Source organism: Molothrus aeneus, chromosome 9 (genome assembly GCF_037042795.1).
Source record: "Molothrus aeneus isolate 106 chromosome 9, BPBGC_Maene_1.0, whole genome shotgun sequence".
Classification (NCBI taxonomy): Eukaryota; Metazoa; Chordata; class Aves; order Passeriformes; family Icteridae; genus Molothrus; species Molothrus aeneus.
The window spans coordinates 6399579-6423169 of NC_089654.1; the positions used below are offsets into that span (position 1 = coordinate 6399579).

Here is a 23591-nt window from a genome sequence, read left to right on the forward strand (position 1 = left end):
GCCTTGTTCATTTCCTTCCACAGGCTCCTTTCTTCTGTTAATCTCTTCTGAACTGTTATCCCTGTAACCCTGAAGCTGCGTGATTGATACAACTATAACATAAATAATGGCCAAAGTAATGCAATTGTTTTCAGTATTGCATATTCTATTTGCAATTTCAGTGGGTTTGGTTTTCTTTAATGGAAGAGGCAAGTTAAAAATTGTAAATATTTATTTTGTTTATGAATTTTATGTTAATGAACAAATTAAAGAATCTAATTAGTTAGATCTAATTATTTATTTATGTAATTTGGTCATAACTTGTGTAAGTCCTTTGGGGTGTTACTCCTGTGCTACAACTCGCTGACCCCTGTGCTGGGGGTAGACGGCTGCACCCCGGCAAACCCTGCCTTGGCAGCAGGTGCAAGAGTGCAGCTAATTGATTAACCTGACGAAATATGTATTATGTTTTCCTCATGCTTTTTCTCGAGAGGAATTAATGACTCTCAATTCCAGCACACAGAAGCGATGCCCGCGTTCCTCTGGGCCGTTCTCGGTGCGGAGCGACACGCCCGGGTCCCGCCCGAGCGCTGCGGCGGGACCGGGGGCAGCACCGCATTCCCCCGGTGCCCTCCCCTCCCATTCCTATCCCATCCCCGCCGCCGGCGGAGGGCGGGCGCTGCCGCAGCCGCTCACCTGCGGGGGCGGCCCCTCCGCCCGGCCCGGCCCGGCCCGGCCCTGCCCGAACATGCGCCGAGGCTCCGGCTGCCGCCGCTCCACACACACCATGCGAGCGGGCTGCGGCGGCCGCCGGGGAGCAGCAGCAGCAGCAGCAGCGCCAGCCGTGCCCGCCGCCCTCCCGCCCTGCCCTCAGCCGCTGCCCGTCGCGACGCCTCCATGGACGCCCAGCCGGCCGGCAGCGCCGGTGCTCGGTACGCGGCTGGGGCGGGCCGGGGGGCCGGGCCGGGGGTCGCCGGGGGCAGCGCCGCCTCCGCCGGGCTCTGGGGATGCTCCGGCCCGGGCGGGAGGAGGGGCCGGAGCGGAGGGGCCGGCCGCGGGACGGTGTGAGGGCGGTGGGGTTCCGGGCGCTGCAGCCGCTGAGGGCAGGTCGGGCCCCCGCGCTGACCCGACCGCCGCTCGGGGCTGGGGCCGGAGCCGCCTGCGGCCGTGGGCCGGGACCGACCGGGCCGGGACCGACCGGGCCATGCCGCGGACCGCTCCGGCCACCGGGCTGACCCCGATGTGGGCAGGGACCGTGCCCACCTGTGCCGGCTGAGCCACTGCGCGGGCACAAGCTGGTTCTTGCACTTTGAGGGGGGTTTCTTTTTTCTTAGACAAGAGCGTCAGCTTGAGCTAATTACATACCTGCGCAGCAGCCCTTCAGTAGTTATATGCAAATTGCCTTTGGGCTTCAAAGGGTTGCTGAAGAGCGTGCCATGTCTGTGGAAGACCAGGTCCTTTTGCTTGAGCTCCTGTTTGTGCAGCTTGCAACACACCTTGACAGCGAAAGGCTGTTCTTTACCCTGTAACTCAATATCCTCTTGCTCACCCTCAAGAGGGAACTGCAGGTGGATAACTTTCTCCATTCCAGGTGTGCACTCCCACTGCCCCTAAAATACATAAACTTCTATTGTGTGCGTGTGAGAGTTGTTTCTTCAAAGCTGAATCAGTCTGCAAATAACATTCTTCCGCCATGATGATGGTATGTTAAATTTTAGACGTGGCTTCGTTAAAGGTCAGCTTGTGGATTCTGTATTTGACATAAGACATTTATAATCATCTGTGCAGGAGTAGAAGCTTTTAAAAGTGCAGTTGTTGGAGAAGTTTGCTGCTTAGAAGAATGGTAATGGCTCTGTTCATGGTTCTTCATCAGGTGTTTGGAGCAGTGGTGTGCTCTCTCTGGCTGCACACTTTCCCTTTATCTTAAAGTTGAAAACAGCAAACATTTACCTGAGACTTTATTTCTGCTGAAGAAACCATGATGGGAAAAACCATTTCCTGAACTTTAGATTATAGAAGCTTTAGTACAATAGTGCTTTTTGGTGGCGTTGATATTAATGTTAGAGTTTTTACAGAGATCAAAGAAGGTGGTCTAGTGGCATTTAAAGCAGCAAAGTCCTCTGGGATTTAAAAATCTAGAGTGCTAGACTTGCTAATGATCAAAAATGACCTGTCTATTAGTATTTATATATATAACCCCTACCTGGAAGTATTTAGGGACTGGTTGGATGGGGCTCTGAGCAACTTTGCGTAGTGGAAGGTGTGCCTGCCCACAGCACAGGTTTGGAATGAGATAACCTTCAAGGTCCTTTCCAGCCCTGTGAATTCTATGATTCTGTAGTTTTTAAGAGCTTTATATAATTTTATTGCCATGCTCTATCTTGATAATTCTTTAACGGATGGCCCAGGAAGTTTAAAAATATTTTTTAACTCCAGGCTGGAGAGGTGGGCTGTGTGTTTGTAATAATGATGTTAAATGACACCATTAAATGACCTCCAGGTGCTGTGTTTGCACTGACAGTAGCAGCAGGCTGAGGGACTGCAGTTGCATTGTGTTTCAGGAAGTTCTGAGCGTGGGGAACTAAGTGTGCAGAAATATTTAGAAGCAGGAGGGAGCTGGGTGAATTTTCCAGGTTGGGCAGGTTGTTCCGAAAGTCTGCATTACTGAAGCTGCTGGAGCTCTTGGTGCTGGCTCCTCATTGCCTTTCTGGAGCTCCATCTGCTGGAACCAGCTCTCCCATTCCAGGGTGATACTGCACTGGGATCTAAAGGGATTCAGGTGTTTCCAGTACTGTGCTACAAAGTGTTGAAAAGATCTATGAGGATTTTGGCTAGTTTGTGGGAAAAAAATTACTATTTCCTTATTGTAGCCCACATTTTACTTAAATCAGTCCTTTAAAATCCCAATGAAGCTCCCAGACAGTGTTTCCACAGATCTGAATTTGTGGTTTCTTTAGGTATCATGTGTGTTTTGGGAATAGATTGAGATTATCAGATCATAGTTGGAGGAAAAATGATCTAGTGGAATGATTGGAACTGAAAAGTAAACAGGTATTTGAGCAGGGGTGATGAAAAATGACCTCCCATTTTAGAGATTTTCAGCTGTTGTCTTCAACTTGATAATAAAACTTTCAGTCATCTGTTGTGAAAAAGCAATTGTCAGAAGAAAGTCTCAGTCTTAGGATGGTCATTCAGATACACTTGACTCAATGGCTGGAGCCTCAGCTGTATATCAAACAGAATGCAGTACTGAATTTGGATGTCATTTTACATTTCTTTCTAACTAAAATTGCCATCCTGAACGGATGAAATCTTCTCACTGCATCTGCATTAAAACTTACTTTTTACCAATCCTTGTTTCCTGTCAGAAAGGGAAAAATTGACAGAAAGATCCCAGTCTCACTGAATCCGTGAATCCGAGTTCAGCATCAGCCTCACTTGTTTTGGTTTGCTTTGTTTTTTCTCCTCAGGTAGTTTGCTTAGTTGATTTTGCACTCTGAAATGGAAAGAATAATAACTATTTTCTTCTTGGAGCCACTGTGCCAAAGAATAACTCTTCAAAAAGGCCTTGGCAATGCTGAGTGCCAAGGCAACTTTCTACCGGTACTTCTTTTTCTGTTCTTGAGTATTGATTCAGTGGGCAGGTTCAAAGAACTGTAAAGGTGTATTGAAGTGCCATGCTTGAATTTTTACTGAATTGGAGAGAAGGTGCCATTGTTAGTGATCAAGGTGCTGTGAAGTATGCTTTGCAGGTGACTTCTGAAGAATAAACTCAGGCTGTTGGAAGCTCTCAGGGAAACATAATCTGTAATGTCACATAAAGCAATGATTAAAGGCAAAGCAGCAATCCCCTATTTGTTCAAGTATTTTGTGTCATTCCTATATATTATTTCTATGGGAGCTTAAGATACTGTTCAGCAGTGGAATGATTTTAAAAAGCATGATTTTTTTTTTTTTAAGTTGCAGCAAAACATGTTACAGAGTAATTTATTTTGAAAAAACTTTGCTTAGATTTAATGAAAAAAAAAACCAAACAACCAAACACAAAACCCAAATCCAACCAAATGAAATAAAACCAAACAAAGAAGCATTTCAACTCACATGAAGTACTGCAGGAAAATGCTTTTTGGGCCAGAATGTGTGTTTCATCCTGTCTACGTTGGTCACCACGCTGAAGTCTGAAAGAAGTGAAGTAAGTCAGCATAAACGAGTACAAACCAGACATGCCCAGGTAGCTCTCTTGTTTCCTAGCCAGCCTTTATCATTGCTGATAAGTGCAGAATCCAACCAAAAGAGGGAATTACCTGACTTCCCTTCCTAAGCCTCACCCAGTCTGATTTCAGAAGTAATACAGATCTCTACCCTGACCTTGCAGTCCCTAGGAAAAGCAAATCTCACAGATTTTGTCTGGCTTCTTACCATGAACACAGCAGAGTAACTTTGCATTTTGCTTTATGCTTTATTTTTTTTGTTTTCTGGGTACCTAAATGTGCTCAGTACCACTGCATGGTAGTGGTGTAGTGCAGCTCTTGCTGATTTTTTTTTTCTCATTAATTTTAGTGAGATGAGAATTAGACCTTTAAAAATTGAGAGTAACTATGTCAGAAGTGTAGGTGGACCAGAGGCAGGAAAACTGAAAAGTCAGAGGACTTAGAAAAAAGAGCAAGTGGGTATTATAAGGTTGTCTAAAGACCCTTAAAATCCCCAAATGGAATGATATCAATCACACTTACCCTTCAAAGTGACAAAGATTGTAGATCATCTGAATTTAAAAAGAGGAGCTATTAAAGCTTGCTAAAATTACTGTGGTGTGATTTATGATGAAAATTTACTCCTAATTGCAGCAATACTGTTAATTTCTGTAATGCTGAATATATTTGTTTTATTTCAGTGTTGATCCTGTGTGAGGTAACCTTTTCCTTGTACATTCCAATAGATCAGTGGTGTTGCAGGATGTTTGGGCTTATTTTTGTAATATCCCAGACTGGATTGTGTGTCTTTTCATATATTTTCGTTCTGTCTGATGCAGGCAGTTCTGCTGACTGGGAGTGCTCACCCACGGTGGTGCATTTCACCCTCTGAGCAGCCATGGCAGCACAACAAGGAAAGGGAACAGTAGAAATGACACCCCCGACATTTTATTTGTCTGAACAAACCTATCTTAATGAATTTATTGCACTGTTTGCCCATTCAAATACAGGATGAGAACTGTGAGCCTAATGCAAACTAGATCCTGCTTGGTCCAAGTTAAACATGATGGGACCAAGGGCAGAACACGATTCTCTGCCAATTCCCTGGTCTTTGTGCTGCTCACTGCACTGCTTTGTCACAACCCTTTGATTTGTGAGCTTTTGCTGGAATGGAAGAGCTTTTTAAAAGACCTTTGACATTGCTGAGGCATCAATAACTCAGTGATTTGAGAGCTGAATTAACTTCAAAAATAAATGGTGTCATACTCCATGTACAACTTGAAATACTATGAATTCCAGAGTTGTATCACTGTTGTGTTTCTATGCAGAATATTTGGAGAACATGAATATTGAAATCTTTCCAGTTACTTTTGTTGTTGAAGTAATGGCATTTCTGCAGCACTGAGGAGTCTTAGACATGGGCCAGAAAAGTGTTCAGGAACACAGAAAGATAAATGCTGAGGTATTAACAGCTTGGCACATAGAACAGGAAGGGATATGGGAGAATTAATTTTCTTGCATTAACTTACTTGCTTTTGAATTATGAAGATGTTTCTGTATTGTCTGAAAACTGAATAGTAACAAATTATTGTGAGAACTGCTTATTTGTTCTTTTCATGCAAGATTATTTCTGATCTCATGTGGGTTTGGAAATGCTCGCAGAAGAAAAGAATTCTTCCCAAGTGTTGTGGTTTTTGTTCTCTTTGAATGTTGAGATTTTTTTCAGGCTGACAACTTGTAGTGCAGTGTTGCTCAAAGTCAACTATTTAGAAAAGTAGTAGTGAGTTTAGGAATGATGTGGAGAACTGGAAAAGGTGTACCCTGCTATCTCCTGATGTCCCTGTGATTATCCAGCATTAGGAGGACAGAAAATGGTGTCATGGCAAGAATTTCCATGTTTCTATATCTTTTTGAAAACGGGCAGTGGGAAGGACACCCTGGCGTCGGTGATGGTACCATGGGATGTGAGCTGCTGAACCTTTGCATGACAAAGGGCACAGGGAGGAGCACCTGGGGACACAGCAGGGGATGAAGACCCCCAGACTTTTCCCTGCTTAGACTGTGAGGGGATAAAAGCCTGGGGGTTCCTTGGTTCAGAGTCCCTCCTCAGAGGCACCAGCTGAAGCTGTTATTTTGTTACTGCACCAAGATGAAATAATTTGAAGGATTGAGACATCTGAGACACTGTTATGGGAAACTTGAGGCGGAGCCTGTCTCACTGTGTCACTGTGTGGGATGTGCAGCTGTGAAGGGGCTTTGGCCCCAGCTCAGGTGATGGGAGTGTGACTGCCAGTGGCTCCTGGATGCTCAGACAGGGAAGTTTCCTTAACACTGAAACTGAGGCCTTTGAAATGTGCTTTGGGAAGTTCCCACGTCTGCGAATGATTGAAGTGTTAGCACTGGTGAAGCTTAAATGGTGTTTGATTCTTTGTATTTTGTTCTCCTCCTCCAAATGAAGTTACCCATGCACGCAACCACAGCTGACTTATGCAGATAAGGTAGATTTGGCAGAGAAATGCATCCATATTTTAGGATATCACTGATTTAACTTGCTTTTAATGTTTCACAGTACTGAAGGAGCTCTTGAATTACTATTAAAAGCATTACTACAAAGGCACAAACCTCAGACTTACCTTTCTTTGTAAAGTTCTGGTAATTACTGAGGCTGAGTACTTTAGAATTTTGCACAGTAAAAGGTTCAAGATGCTATTTTTATTGAAGAAGTCTGTAAACCCAGTGACAAATCACAAAGCTTATGCACTGCAAAGTCATAGTAAGAAACCAGCCAACATCATGCAGACAGTGAAATAAAATTATGCATAAATATGGTAACTCCCATGCTCAAAAATCGTGTGTCTCTTTCCTTTTGACAGTGGAAAACATTTTTTTAAGATGTTTTACTGTTCATTAGTATTCCAGATTTTAGTTTTGCTTATTTCTGCTTATTCATTTTGTTTGATACTGCTGTTGACATAGAAGGGATCTGGTGCTTAAGTAAAAGGGGCATTGCCTGGGATATTCCAAGGAACTGTGTTTCCAGCTAGAGACAATGGGGATGCAGCAGAGTAAGGAGAGCAGTTCTTGCTGCAACTCCCAGGATATGCTGTGGTTGTGATTTGTGAAGCAACCCCACTCGTGGTCCCTGGGGCAGAGCACAACGATTTCATGAATAACAAAACCACAAGAAGAACCGTATGACTGTCCTTGCAAAACCTGCTGCCCAAAAGCAAGGAAGGAAAGAACCTTGTAAAACCAGCCGGGAAATGGCCTAAATGTGGAAATATTTCAGATCTGAGTTTTTTACATTTGTTTACTTAAAACATACGTATATGTGGGGAAGGGGAGGTTGCAGACTGAAGGTTGTCTGAGCATATAGTTGTTTCTAGAGAAGTAGTTTTCAAATAAAAACCTGCCAAATCAAGTCTTGAAGAACTTGGCAGAGACAGCTAGAGCCTTCACCAAACAGGGCTTTAAGGACTTTTTGGAGAATACAGTATTAATTAGAAATTGTACAAACATCTAGTGAGAATGATGAGAAACCTTTTCAGGGTAGCCTGTGATCCTGCCATGGAACCAGCCAGTTAATTTTGGGTTGTAACCAGTAGCTATTCCCTACTAGGGAAAAAAAACCCGGTAATGTCTTTTATCTCCTGCTGTGGCCCAGGTACCCAATGCTGTTAGGAACATGAAATGGAGTCATTATTGGGGCAGCCTGTGGATCTATTACAGTAATTTTTGTACCAAATGCAGCACAGGCTTTTCTGTACAGGATGCCATAAATCCAGAAAGAGATTTAATCAGGTATGTTAATGGATTCAGAGTACCTTCCTGGAATTGTCCTTTGCTAGTTTATCATTTTTGGGTCTTCCTTCTGCAGTGTATGTCTTCATTATTGGTTCTGCTTTGGGTAATCTAGCAAACAGATAACTTCTGCCATTAGATGCTCTTGGAGAAACTAATTTATGTAAGTAGATCATGGCTGATCAACTTCCACAGTCCAGCTCTTGTAATGAGTGGAAGGACTGGTAATGCTGCTTGTAGTTGTGTGCAGGGCTGGTACAGCTGATGTGCCAGCAAAGCAGTTCAGGGGAATTCACTGTTGCGTTTTGGGCAAAATCAGCCAGATGCACTCACTCCCCTGATTAAACTGTTAGTGCCAACTCGCCTCATTTTCCATGGCATTAAAGAGAGATTGTTACAAAGAGCGTGTAACGTCTCAGTTCCTCCCAAAGGTACAGGAACTAACGAGAAGCAGCAGTTTGGCTGCGGGGTTGGAGCCTGTTTTGTGGAGAATCCTTGCTGGGAAGAAGCACTTGCTTGTGTCTCTCGCCTGCGTGGTTCTCACATTCACAGCAATTACTGCCTGAGTGCCGCCTGTCAGCTGCTCTCGTTTGGCTCTCCGTTCTGGTTCGCAGCTTTCTGATGTGGGCCACTGCCACATGCAGTAATTCTTGTTGTTTCAGGTCTGTAATTACAAGGGGATTTGGCTTCTGCCTGGTTTGGACAGGAGGAAAGGTGGCTGCTGCTGCTGCTGCTCATTCCAGACAGGTCTGCAGATCAGAGATCGGCTGGCAGCTGCCAGCCAGCCCCTCCTACGCTGGAGGTATCCAGCTGCATTTGGATCCCGTGGCACACGAGCCCCGCTGTGGCACGGCCTGGCCTCCGAAGCAGGGTTTGTAGGATGTGGCCGGTGCATTAGCGGTGCTCCCGTTCCCGCGGCAGTGTCCAATCGCAGGGTGGTGCCGCAGCAGGCGCTGCCCTGCGCTCCCCCCGGGGCTGTCGCTCGCAGCTGGCTCCGGAGCACCGAGTGCTGCCGATGGTCGAGCCTAAAAGCTGAGTGGGCTTACAATGACTATGTCAGAACACGCAGGACACTCAGCAGAGAGGTGAGTAGCAGCACGCAGCATTTTGCGTTTGGCTTAGAGGCAGTTCTGGTCCTGCTGTTGGAAGCAGGAGGAATCTGCAGCCCACTGAAGCATGACTAATCAGTTTGCTAAAATGCTGAGCACCCTCGAGCCTAAAGTATTTCTGCCCTATTGTTAACAGGAGCAAGTGATGGTTCGTAGCATTTATGTGAGGTGTGTATTTTACCCAGGTCTTAAGCCCTTGACTTGGGAGCTGCATCCTGTGGCAGGTTTCCTTGGAGTATGAGGGAAATGTGCTGCTTGTGTTTCTGCTGCTGCTGCTGTGGGTAGCAGTGTGTATTGTTATTCCAGAAAAGATGCCAATAATTACAGTATCTTATTTCTGCTTTGAGCTTCAGCAGTGGTTTTGTTCTTTGTCATCTTTCTGTTTCAAAGGAACATTTTGAAAAGGTTTATTTGTATTGAATGGGGTAATTCTGCTGCATGACAAGAAACGAAAAAACAAAAAACTCAGGTAAAATGCTAGTAAGTCTAAATATTTTAAAACAGGTGAAGGTGTGCTTTATTGTTAAATATGTTACTTGGTTCAGGGACACAGATTTAAAACCAGGAAGGTAGGAGCTTTAATACAATAAGCAATAATTGACCAAGTTTTAATTATTAAGCAGGGCTCAGAATAGCTCAGAGTAGGCAGACATGATATTGCATTTTGTATGAGGCGGATGCCAAAACTTGGTTAATCAATGCTTGCAAAGCACTCACAGAGTGTCTTGGGTGCAAAAGGATTTGCAGTGTAGCTGAAGTTGTGATGACAAAGCCACTAGGAACAGTGTCACATAGTGTTTCTCTCAAATTTAAAGTCCTGCTTTTTGTTTATATAAACTCTTTATTTCTTTGCAGTCATTATTTGTGAAACCAAAACCAAACCACTGCTGCAGTGGGTGGTTATTACTGATGCTATCTGCTTGTGCTGTGCTCCCCTGCCTTTTCCTTAAGATGTTATCAGGACTTTGCTATCTGGTTTTCCTTTCAGCATTCTGTGTTGTGCTACTTTTTAAGGAGCTAACACAGTTTCTAAGTCACAAGATAGATCACATTATTTAGAGCTGTTCAGAATCAGGAACATGGTGAGGATTTGTTTGTATTTTGGAGGATGTTTTGTACATGCTTGTATACAATATATTAGTGCAGTGGAGCTCTTTGATCATTAGATGCAGATGTTTCAACTGTCCTAACACTGGCTAGGTGACCTTAACTTTAACTTCATTAGTGCAAGGCTTTATTGTTTCTTTTGTGGATTTTTTTTTTTGTCCAGTTCTGGTGGTGATGAACTTGGGCCAAACTAACTCAGCTGGTCTGTATTATCCTGTTGTCAGTAACCCTAAAGACCAGCTGAGAAGCCTTGTGACAGGTCAGGCTGACATCTGAATGTTGTAAAGGAGAAAAGTACAGCCAGAGTAAGTCACTGAGAGTCTTCTGACTTTGAGATACCACAGTAATTTATTCTGAGTGCAGTGGCACTTCTTAGAGACAGTGATGTTCCCACAAATATGCACAATGGGAAATTGTAACCCACCTGTGAGTTTGTAGTGATTTGTTGCTCAGGCACCACTCTGAACATGAGCTGAATGAAGGCAGATGTTCCAGCAGCAGTTGGTGTAATATTCTGATGCAGATTGACAATGTCTCATCCTTAAAGTGATAACATGATCATGATGTCACCAGCTGGAGTCTGGCAGCCTTACAATGAGATGTGCATTGTCACCCAGTGCTTCTGTGTTTTTGGTACCTGAGCTCATCAAATTGCTGTGCTCCCACATGGCAAATTCACCATGTCCAGGGTCTTACCACAAAGTACGTGCAGTTTGGTTTGGCTTTTTTTCAGAAAAAAACTTCAGTCTCTTTCACATGTTACTTGGTGACAGCATAGTTTAAAAAAACCTCCAAAACCCCAAATCCACAAACATAATAGCAGTCACTTTTACTTTTTGTAATCACTTAAGATAAAATAGTAGGTTATGCAAGGGAATAAATCTGGAATTGAGGAAGGGGGGTTCAAGTGCAGCAATAATGCAGTGGTAGAAGGAGAACAGATGTGCTGAGCTTGTTATCTCTTCTGGCAGGTCATCTACGTCAGACCTCAACGTGGCACTGCGTGAATGTATGGCAGCTCTGGATTTATTTCTTAACAACAAGTTCTCAGATGCTTTGGCTTCTCTACAAGCAAAGTAAGTTGATAAGACTTCTTACTTTTTCTCTGTTTATTTTAGTTTGCTTCACCATCTCTCAGGAGATTTTGACCAGACAGCTAGTTCTCTCTTAATAGTTGATAAGTCAGTAGGGTTTTGGTTCAGAAGGGAGGGGTAAGTTAATGTGTTAAGTTTTGGGGAAGACTGATAAGTGCTTTACACTCGTGTGAGTAAATAAAATCTTGTTATTTACTCATACAAGTGTAAAGCACTTATTTGTCTTCTAAAATTGATGTCCTCAGCTGTAGTGCAGTATGTGATATTCTTCCTCCTGGAAGAGTAAAAACCATCTTCTGTCACATTTAATTTTTGTCTTCTTTCCCATATTTTTCTGCACACTGTGAGAATCTGAATAATTATAGTTATGTCTCTAACTGAGTAACTGACCATCATTTGAAGTTTTGAGAAATATTAGGTATCAACTCTTTCTTTGTTGTTGTAACCATTTGCAGAAACTTTCTCACAGCTTATTTTGCAAGTCAGTGTTGTGGTCATGCACTCTGTTTCCTAATTATGTTGCAGCCCAACGTGTAATGAGTGGCCCAGCTGCAAGCAATGAGGTCATGAAATAGTTCCTAAAAATTGTTGTGTCTTTACAATGTCTGTGATCTGTCATACCCTGTCCTGAAGTTACCTGTGTTCTTAGCTTGTTGAAGTCTGTGGTTAATTTAAATTTCTCCCCCACCCACCCAATTTGCTCCATTTATTTTTGAGCCACCAGCAAATTGCATCATGCCTTATTCCGGGACACTGGAATATGAAAGAAGTAAAATTCATAGTGTGAATTTGGTATACACCAGGAGTAACTACAATGAATGCTACATATCTTCTTTGCTGAGGTATTAGTCTCATATTTGATGCCAGAATCTGTAGTTTAGCCATGTAAATACACTCTGGGAAAGATTAATGATAAATTGTAGCATCAGCTGTTTAAGTAATGCTGGGTTTATTCACAGCAAAGTTGTTTAGCATTTATGTATTATCAGAAGATATAATAAAAATGAGAAGAATAACTGTATTTATATTATTATATTATACAGTTATATTAAATAACTGTATTTTCATTAAATCCTGACAGTAAAGCCTCTCTGCCCATCTGGGAAGGCTCACTCAGTGCTTAGCATAAAATAAGGGGATATTTTATTTGCAGCAGGTTTCCAAAACACTGCAAAAGCTATGGGTTGTTTTTTTCTGTAAATCCATTTTTCTTCTGTTGCATATGGTTTTCATTCAGCTTTTGTTGGGCTCTGCAGAACATTATTTCATGAGCTGATTCTCTTTCTGTACCTGACTCTATCCCACACTGCAAAACCATTTTGAAGCTAATTTTTCATTTTAGCCCGTTGTTATGAGGAGGCCCTTATTCCTGTTGCCTTTGGCACTGAAGGAAATAGAGACTTATGATCTTTGTGAGTGCAGTGAAGAAACAGGATGCTGAATTTCCCCACAGATGAAATCCATTATGGACACACTCCATCTCTTCAGGAATGAGAAGAGTTGTAGAGTGGGCACATGTGGTAGTCCTGAGTGTTTTCTTTCAGAGCCACCAGTTCCTCACTGTTCCTTTTGGATGTGCTGAGATTTGAAATTAGTTTTCACAGTCCATAAACATACTATCAATGTTTAGAGAAATGCTTCTCAGTTTTTACATGCTTGTGGAAAACTTAATATCTTAGATTTTCGTGGCTCTAACGCTTCTGGTGTAGGAGATACTCTGCTCTGTATTATGTTAATGCAGAGTCACTAAATTACTCACATTTGACTTCCACAATAAGAGTATTTTCAACTAATTTGTACCATGTGAAACTGACAGCAGATTTGGCACAATGTGTGAATCAGAAATCAGAAGAGCTTTCCTAGAAGCTTAAAAATAAATATCTGAGGATGGTGTCTAGACTTGTGTTGAGGTAAAGCTCTGTTTTTCCTGTTAGAAAAGCAAATCCATCACAAAGAAAAACAAATCCGTTATAAAGAAGAGATCTCATTTCATAGAAAAAATACATCTGGTGTTTTTGCCTCATGTTATGTAACTTTTCTTGTTTCCTGAACTACCTTTTAGCTTTTAGCGTCAGTTTTCATTATTATTCACAATCATTGTACAATAGTGGGTTCTGATTATGTTGTGCTTTCTGCAGGAAGTTTAATCAAATTTCTCTTTTATATGGAGTACTCACACTGCATCCAAAAACTCTTAAGAAATTCCCAAAGTTCAGTCACCAAGCGCAGCAGTGATTTTCAGTATGTAATGTGTTAACTGTTAACATGCATAACACTGAAACTGTCCAATCACTGGAGCAGGGGAAAAAATCTCATCTTCCTTCTCAGCCCTAAGACATGCAGTAAATCCATTAAATGCTGACTGGATTTTAGCCCTTGTGTAATTGCAAACAGACAATAATAAATTAAGGGTTGATTCTGGTGAGATGTTCCCTTCCTCTCCAAGACAAATGCTTAATATTTTAATAATTATCCTGAAGGAAAACATGGCATAATCACCTGATAGTTTGGTGATATCAGATCCATTGGGAGAGTGGTAAATAAGATAAATTTGTGACAGAATTATCTGGACCATTGGATGAAGAGCACCACATGTGTTGCTGCTTGCAGTATTAAAGGAATAATAAGACAGTGATTCGTTCCAGGCAGTTGACTTTATTCTGAAAATAGACTCCAAAAAGCACTTGGTGTTATTTGGTGGAATATTAATTCTAGAATGAGTGTGCTTTGAAAGCTTTCCCTGGGAGCGGATCTCTCAAAGATCAGATGTGACTGTCGAATGGAAGTGGTGAAAGAACAGGGGGAAGCACACCCAGGTAGAGTCAAGCTCTAAACAGTGAATGGATAATTATGTTCCTCAAAGCCTGGGTTAGCTATTTATTGTAAGGAATGTCATGAACAAGAGCAAGGTTGTTATTTCTAGGGAGTTTGTCTTTTCTATACCTGAGGTCTGGAAGAACACAACTTTTACAGTCTTTGTAAATAAATTAATTGCAAGCAAAACCTAACTAAATTGTTGGTTTCACCTCTTTGCTGGAAGAGCTTAGCAGATTCGGAACTTTGGAAAATGGCTTTGGTTAAAAAGGCTCAGGGATTCTCTTGCTGAAGCACAGCTTTTTGTCTTGGGCCATCCTGGTGGTTTGTGCTAGCAAGGGAGCTGTGGTGGTGGCTGACTGGAGAGGTCCTTGCTGGTTGTTAACTTATTGCTACTGGGGAGTCCTGCAGGAAAAGGGTTTTTATCAGAAATGTTGGTTCATCAAATGTGAGCATTTCTGTGAAAGCCTGTGCCATGGGTCTAGTGGGTTGTTCAGACATTGGTGGAGCCTGGGATCAAAGATGAGGAAAGCCTTTGGGCCCTTGTGACCACATTCTCCTGATGCAGGTTTGATTTGGGCGTTGATCTCTCACTCTTGAGCCCTCCTGGATGAACAGACTCTTGACTGGTCTGTGCAGAGTCTTTCTCCCTCTGTGCTGTTGGATTTGTTTTAAATGTTGGAAGCATCTTGGTACTAAATCAACATATGGATTTAAATCTGAGGTTTCTGTAATTTAGGAATGCATGTCCTGTCTGCTGGATTACTTTAAAGGATCTGCAGAAAAGATTTTGAGTCCTATTTTTCACAAAAGATTACTAACCCTGGGTTAATTCTGAGGTCAAACCAAGCCGAGATGTTTGATTTTCATACTTCAGCTGGAAAGCTGTGACTGTTCTCACTTAAGCATTTGTTTTAGAGCAGGAATAAAAGTGTTCTCCAGCAGCTCCAAGAAAGGACAGTGCTGCAAGAGGACAATGATTGCACCATAGTTGGAGGAGAGGCATGTGGCAGAACTCCATAACTGCCTAAAGATATTACTTATAATCCTCTTATTCAGTCATGTGATACCAACTACTGGGGAAAGTCATTAATCACAATATCTGTTGCATTCGTGTCATACAGGCTTGTTAACTCCAACAAAGTCCTGAGGAAATTGCTGCTGAGGAATCAAAAGGAGAAAAGTAAAAAGATAACATTTCATTCTGTATCCATCCATATGAAACTCAGGCCTTAAAACTCCTGGGAATATTCCAGGATGTAGCTGGCAACTTTAATTGAATGGTTAATAGAAATAGCACAGATAAGTTGCATTTCTGCCAGCATCTCCACCCCTGAAATAAAAAGAACAAATTTGAATGTTGCTAAATACCAGTTTGCTAATGATAGACATTAATTATTATCTCTTTTAAATATTAGAAGTAAAATAGCTGAAACCATTGATTTGGGAAGGGGTGGTTTTGTTTCAGAAACAAATTACTGAAGAGGGAAATCCCTCTTCACCACATGTATGTGAAAAGTACCAATTTTCCTTTTAGTGCAGTGAATTTAATGTTTATCTGCTTTGCTTTAGAAAGCAAATTTCTGTCATTTTGAAAGCGTACCATTTCAGTCACTTCCCTGTGCTTTGAATTTGAGCCTCTGGAAGGGTTTTAGTTTAGTAAATACAAGATGAAGTGTGTTTTTCTGTGCCCACTGAGGGTGATGAATAATCTAATGAACAGAAACACTTCATCAGGCTGGCATTTTAGTGTGTTCATTTTTTTCTACTTTACATTATCAGTCTACTGAAAGAATCATGATTTACAAGGCCAAGAAAGAGCTGTCCTAACTCCACTGGATTTTAAAGTAATTTCTCCATTATCTATCTGTTCTTCTTAGCTTGCAAATGAGATGGATGGTAGCACAGTCTGGGTCTCACAGCACTTATGGCACCAGGATATTTCCCAAAACAGCTTTTCTGCTAGATTGGTTTAGATGGTGAGGGCAAGTAGGAATTAAGGACAGCCACAGAGCACAGACTGCAGTGAAGTTTAAAGATGTGCACTGCAAATTCCTTCAGTGCAGCCATCCTGCTCTGTGCCCTGTGTGTTGGAAAAAGCAGCCCTTTGTCGTCACTGTGAGGGCTGGGAAGCACCAGGCCCAAGTCACCACAGTGAATTATTAGATTATTGATTAATGTAGGATTATCTGAAATTATCCATTAATATTTTTTTTCAATCCAGTCCAGATACCAAAACTTAGGGAGGCAAGTGTATTTCTGGGATGAGTAATTACATCAATTGAGGTGTCTTTAAAGTCTGGCTTTTCTCATTAAAAAACCCCTGCAGAATAAGAGGGGATGAGATTGGAAGGCACCTCAGAAAGTCATGTACTCAAGCAGGGCCATTTTGAATGTCTCCAAGGATTACAGACTCTACAACTTTTCAGGGTGGTGTGTGCCACTGCATGGTCACTCTGACGGTAAAAAAATTGTTTCCTGATGTTCAGCCAGAGCCTCCTGTGCTTCATGTTGTGCCCATTGCCTCTGATCCTGTTCCTGGGCACCAGGGAAAACAGCCTGGCTCCATCCTCTTTGCTTCTTCCCCTCAGGTATTTCTGGATATTATAGGAGCCCCCTGAGCTTTCTCTTTTCCAGCCAGAACAGTCCCAGCTCTCCTGGCCTTTCATCACAGGAGAGATGTTCCAGTCCCTTAATCACCTTCCCCACCCTGCTCCTGAGTGTGTCCATGCCCTGAGGAGCCCAGAGCTGGGCACAGCACTCCAGGTGGGGCCTCACCAGTGTTGTGCAGACGGGAAGGAGCCCCTCTCTCTCATCCTGCTGGCAGCAACACTCCTCTTCATGCAGCCCTGTCTTTGTCAAGAGCACATTGTTGGCCTCAAGAGCACCTTTCTCCTTGAAAGAAAATGAAGAAGCACCTGAAGTAAACACATTGAGAACAGGTGTGCTGAGGGTGGAGATTTTGAAAGGATATCCTTGTTTGACTACAAGTATTTTTGAATATTCCCTGCCATACAGAGCTATCTGATCTGTTCCTGAGTGTAAACAATGGAAATAGCAATGGTTGCTCCTTAACAATATTTGTCTTAAGTTGTGCTGTTTGTCAGGGTGGATTAGCAAGGTCTACAGAGAGTTTCTGTGTCAGGAATTTATCTGAGCTCACCCTTCAACATATTTCTCAAGTCGTCCTTATTAGACCTCTGTGCCTGAAGATATTTTGATTCACTTGCAGAGAATTACACCAGACACAGGTGAATGCTCTAAATGTGTGCAATATATAAACCCTCTTTCCTGTCAGAGAAAAGGTGCCAGCAATGGCTGCACATAGGAATTAATTGTTTTCCTTGCACTGATGCCAAAGTTTTTTACTTTCTGCCAACGTGGCACTGTCTGAACCCCTAGAGAATAATGTTTATGTTGAACAGATTGAGATGGAGGTTTGGCAGAAGGGGAGAGGAAAAAAAAAGCTGTACTTTTTGATACAGACTTTAATGCTTCTGGTGAAAAGATCTGTTTCACGGAGATTCTATTTTGGCCATGGTTATAGTGTTGTGTTACTTATCTCCTTGAGCCTGTACTGAGTAACTGTCCCAAATTAGAAGAATATCAGTTGGATTTGTGTCAAATGTTGGAGCATTCATTAGATAATAAAAAACCCCTACCAAAATAAACCCCACCATGATTCTATTGTTTCTGAATGATGAGCCATAGTTAATTGGTTAATGGTTAATTCCTGTGCTTTATGTTTGTTAAATATCTATCCTCAGCTTAGAATTGATACATTTTAGCAGAGTATGGAGAACTGTAGACATGATTTCTTGTACAAATCTCAGTCTATTACTGTTTCTTGATTATTTTGCATGTTCTTTGTGTTTTTTCTAATTCATTTAGACCTTGTTCCCATGAGGCTGATGCATTTCTAGCTTTGGGTTTGTATTTGCTTTTTTAAAGCAATAATACAATCAAATCAGCTGTGCTTTGCACCTTGTTTTCTTGCAGAACTAAAGACAGCATGTATCATGCCCTGACCTATGCCACCATACTGGAGATGCAAGCTATGATGACATTTGATCCTCAGGACATACTGAATGCAGGGAACACAATGAAGGAAGCTCAAGCCACCTGTCAAAGGTAAGACTGGAGCAATTCTGTCAGTAAATAGTTCCTTCTTGGGAAAGTTTTGAAAGGCAACTGGATACAAAAGGAAATGTAATCTTACAGAAATCACAGGAAAACTGAGGTTGGAAGGGCATCAGGAGGTCATCTAGTCCAGCCTCCTGCTCAGAGAAGGATCACAGCACATAAATGAGGGTGTTCAGCAGTCTAGTCTTGAAAACTTCAGTTTACCACAATATCTGATTTTCCCTGTCAATTAGAATTTGTCCTACCTGTAGTCCTGGTTCTGCAGGGTCTGGAAGTTGTTTACAATGTTAAAAAACTGCAGAATGTTCCCGTGGGTGATGGTTGTACTGCATTTGTCTGAGTCAACTGTGCTCCTACTTTTGCACCCACATTCACCCATACACACAAAAAATAAATCAAAACACCCCCTTATCCCTCTCCTTCATCAAGATAGATTTCTGTGCACAAAGGGTAAGAGACAGATCCCAGAGGACCACGTTGGCTAAGTTGAGTTTTCTGTGGATTGTGCTGAAGTTTGTGTGTGTGGTGAGATAACAGGGGGCTGGTGAGCACTGGAGGCACGTTAGAGACTGTGGGGGTGGCTGGCTGGAAGATGTGGTTCTCTGTTCTTGATGCTCCTTCTTCAGAATGACCAAACTGACTTTTTGCAGATTTAGGAAGAAATCTACTGTAGCTGATTCTATCAACAACCTTGTGCATAGGCAAAGCCTTGAACACTTCACTGAAGGTAACATCTTTCACATGGGTAATGTTTTCCTTTTTTATTTATGCAGTTTGAGTCCTGTAGAATTGTTCACTCAGTATGTGCTTGCAAATTGTGAATTCACTGACAAAATCACTGATCTGGATTTGCTAGACCAAATATGAGTGTTTTGGCCATTGCTGTGTAACCAATCCAAAATCACTGGTCTTGTTGCTTTCTGACTCAGCACTCCCAAAAATTGCTGGCTAAGAAAATATCTAGAAAGAAGTGTTGGGTAAGGAAATATCTAGAAAGAAGTATTGAAATGCCTGTAAAGGTTCTAGATCCAGAAATTTATGGAAAGCACCAGAAAAGTTTCTGCAAAGTTTCTGTGACTGTGTGTAATTTCTGTTTGGAGTTACATCAGTAGTCTAGAACTGAAAGATTACAGCAAATTTGGAAAATATTTTTCTCAGTTTGAGCTCTGTGATCTTATTCCTAAATTAATGGGCTAAGTGGTTTTTAATTACTTTCTGACTGATCGATTTGTTTTCTTCTCTCTGTGTGTTGTTAGAGGAAATCCATGCAGAAATTTGTTATGCTGAATGTTTACTTCAGAGAGCAGCACTCACATTCCTCCAGGTATGGATTCCTGCATGGCTCTTGGGGGGAAAAATATCATACAGGTTTATTTTCCTAAATGGACTGATAGAAGACTATAGTTTGACCTAATGGATCTTTCAGCTGGATCAAGTCTGGATTTTATCTGGGCTATCTGGTGGATATTAGAATGTTTAGTTTTCCCTCATGATTACTAAAAAATACTTATCTCAAGACATATAGTGCTGAGTGCCCTATGACACCTTTCCCCACTCCCTTTTGGATGTGTGAAATGTAACTGCAGCAAGCACCAATTTTTAGATGATGTGTTGGGGTATCAGATTAAAAAAAGGGTAAAAGGTGAGATGGTCATTGATGGTCATTGGTTCTGGAATACAAGCAAGAGTTTTGTTTGAGTCTGGCTGCTTTCTCACTGGTTTGTTCTTGAGCAGCAATTATGTTCTGTGTAGCTATTAGGCTCCACACGTGCTTTCTCCTTAACAGTGCTGTCTGTCTTTAACAAAGGGGAGCTCTCCCTCTTCTTTGGATTTTATCTGCCTGTCCTAATGAAGCTTGATCTGTTTGATGGAGCAACATTAGCAGTACTTGCTAGGTCTCCAGCATGCAATTTTAATTGTTAGTCACAGTTGAAATACTGTTTTTTAAATTGATTTGGCTGTACTTGCTGTATGAAAGTGGGCCTCTTCATCCACCAAGGGGATAATAAAAGCCACAGTCAGAAAAAGGCTGCTGTTTCTTGGCGCAAGGGTGCTGATAGGAAATGGAATGCAGGTGGTGCTTTTATAGTGTTTGGGAGTTGCCAGGTGGGCTCTGATTTATGTTGCTTAGAGTTTATGAACCGTGTAACCTTTTTCAGCCATCTGCTAAGTCCCTCTGCTAGAAACTATTGCTTCATAGCAACACCCATAATCAAGGAGCTTCTAGTAGTTTCTGGAGTGCTGATGATGGACTTTGATATGACCAAGGTGTAGCTGTCTGTTTCCATTTTCCTTTGGGATGAGCAGCCAGTTTGGGTGAGATCTGAAACTATGAAAGGAAGACTTTTGAGAACTTTTCTGTTTTGTCTATAGAAAAGGATCATTTTAAAGCAGTGTCTCTTGGTTTTAAGCACTATTTTTCACAGATATCTGTTTATGAAAATGTTTATGGAGACATGAGGATTAAGAGTACAAAAACAATTTCTTGTCCTCTTTTGCAAAAGTCTCTTTGCTTCCTGTTCTCTTCTGTGTTTAATTTTTCATGAACACATGAACCAGTTTGAAAAATTAAACAGAGGCACTTGGTTCCAACAGCTACTGAAGTGGGTTAGTTTTGATGCTTAGTAAAAATGACCAAATCCAGTTGAAAACACATGAAATGTAGTCTCAGCATTTTTCAAGGGCTGAGAAAAATTCTCACATTGGCTCTCTCCTGTTGTTGGTATCATTCTGAGTGTAAACATTTTAAAGCCATATTCTGTCCTTGTTCCACTGTCCATTCAAAGGAAAATATAACTGAACCTTTACACATGGCTGGGTGTGCTGCACCCCCCAATATGCTGTACTTAGTACATCTCATTAATTCATCTAAACCATGTATTTTCTCCACAATGCCCCCTTATGATTTTTCTGTGATGGTATCTTCTGTTAAAACACATGTAGACTCTGAGTTAATGCAACAGCAGACATCAAAACAAAGCAGAGGGACAGATTATATATGTGAGGCAAGAAAGTGCCTTCAAAAAGTGATGAAACTAAAGACCCTCTAACTAATAGTCCCCCAGATACTTTGCTGTAATTTATCACTTTGTTATAGCTTATCATGTAACATGTTATCTTCCTAGTATGGATCTCATGTATATATATGAATATTCAAACCAGAAAGAGCATATCCTGCATAACTTTACTGACCCTGCTTCACTCTCAGGACATGAAACTCTATTCTGCAGACTCTTGAGGACAGGCAGTTTACTTGGGAGCATTTCCTGGCTCAGCACCAGATACATCCTAACTACACTCAAGTACAAATGAGAGAAAGCTATTTTTTTTGAGAGAGCCACAAATGCATGTACCTTAGGTGACATCTATTAGCTGAGTTCCTGTGTTCATTAATGCAAATTCAGATGGTTCAAAGGTGACAAGGGCTAGACTGATCACACAAAGCATTAAAATAAAATGCCTGTGTCTAAGCAGAGTAAAAAGTATTTTAATATAGAAAGGAAATCCTAAATCCATGTATTATATCTTAGAGGCTTATATTGTCTGTCATGCTGGTTATGTTCCAGGTGTGTATTCATCTTCAGAAGACAAAAGCCCTTTATAATGCTTGCAAATTCATATTGCTGCTGTGTTTCCATTCCAACAGGATGAGAATATGGTCAGCTTCATAAAAGGAGGCATCAAAGTCCGAAACAGTTACCAAACCTACAGGTGAGTCAGAGTGATGATGTCATTAAGTGCACTCTACCAGTAAAAAGTGCTGCTGGTGAAATGATCCAATTCACAGATTCATTACTGTTGTATTTACTGAGTCTTTATTATGGGCCTCGCATCTACAGAATCTTCCTTTGCATAACAAAGGACATGAACATTATGGTTATTTGGATTGTGGAGACAGTGGACCCTAGCTCTGTTAACTCCCAAGGTTTTCCTTGGAGTACTATATCCTTTAAATTATGTCCAAAATATAACTGTTCTAAGTGATGTACTGTTCATTGTGTCAGCATAGCAGAATTTGCAGGATTTGTAGGCTTTAGGCATAGTGAAATGGCATTTCTTTATAGTACCAGCTACAGCTTTTTGGAGCATTTAATGCCAGTAGCTCAAGCACAGTAAAAAGTGAAGGCTTAATATGCATCACATTTTATTTATTTTAGAATTATAAATTTTGTTTCAAAGTGGGCACAAAATGTCTTGTGTCCAGCAGACACAAAACAGCTTCAAGTTCAGAAGGCCACTGGAAGGGAGAGAGAGATGACAGTGTCCATGTTTGTGTGGTTTGAAGGTGGCTCTAAATCCACGTCCAGAAGATCACACTTACAGGGAATAGTGCTGAGTCTGTTGGCAGCAACCAGTCAAAAACGTGTGGCAGCCTGAACACAAATACATGCTTCCATTTTCCAGTGTTTTTTCTTTCCTAATACTTAACAAAATAAACTAAAACAGTAGTGTAAAAACCACATAGCTATAGAAAGCTTGGAGGCAAATTGATTTCAAGCTGAGCTGGATTACATGGGAAATAAAGGGACACTACAAAACAGAGACCTATAAAAGTTAGAAAAATGAGTGAAAGTAATTTCTGATGCATCTGCCCATTTTATAATATTTATTATGATTGTCTTTTCCTATATAAAACAAAACAATCTTTTGACCATGCACTGAATCTAGGGATTAGTGAACCTCCCTAGATTAGGGAGTCAAATTAGCAAAAAGTCAAAGTCAAATTTGCTAATTTAAATCTAAGTCTCATGCACTGCTCCATCATCTCTTTTTGCAGTGGCTAAGTTTGGTGATGCTCCCAACAGCCATCCTTGAAACATTTTCAGGCTGAAATGTGGTTGAATATTGGACTATTGAATTCCTGTTTGGCAGGAATTCCTCTCCAGGATTCCATGGTTTTTAATTGATAGTAATGTGACAGAAATTATTTGTTGATAAATGCAGCAAAATGTAGATGATGTTCACTTGAGTGAGAGGGCAAATTGGCCTTTTCTAAACTGCTCTGTAGTTCAGGGTAATCGGGTTACTGTCTTACTGAATTATAATTAATCATGTTATTTACTGACACTGTAACAGAATCTTGTGTATTTCCAGGGAGTTGGACAGTCTCATACAGTCCCCACATTATGTCAAAGGAGAGAACCATCTTCATTTTGAGGGAGGTGTAAAACTTGGAGTTGGAGCATTTAACCTGGTATGTACCAACACTCCCATCCTGAGCTGCTGCCCTGCTACCTCCTGAAAGTCACCCTGACTTCAATTCCTGAGAAGTTCCACTGGCATCATACTGATCATGTGCTTAAAATTAGGTGTGTGCTCTGACAGTGCAGGATCCCAGTGCCTGGTCTGAGCAG

General features: G+C 41.5%; 1 protein-coding gene across 2 annotated transcripts in view; it reads left to right on the plus strand.

Moving 5' to 3' along the window:
- Positions 1-855: 855 nt before the first annotated feature.
- The window catches only part of TTC39A (tetratricopeptide repeat domain 39A), a 44416-nt gene continuing 21680 nt past the window's right edge, over positions 856-23591 (plus strand). The window contains exons 1-7 of one of the 2 annotated variants that reach the window (XM_066556075.1): positions 856-911; positions 11158-11262; positions 18094-18225; positions 18888-18964; positions 19494-19561; positions 21884-21948; positions 23332-23431. In XM_066556075.1, coding sequence (XP_066412172.1) covers positions 877-911; positions 11158-11262; positions 18094-18225; positions 18888-18964; positions 19494-19561; positions 21884-21948; positions 23332-23431 — 582 coding nt within the window. In that variant the 5' untranslated portion in view covers positions 856-876. Of the gene's footprint in view, positions 912-8983; positions 9056-11157; positions 11263-18093; positions 18226-18887; positions 18965-19493; positions 19562-21883; positions 21949-23331; positions 23432-23591 lie in introns of those variants that run through there. The other variant, XM_066556074.1, reaches the window with a different exon arrangement.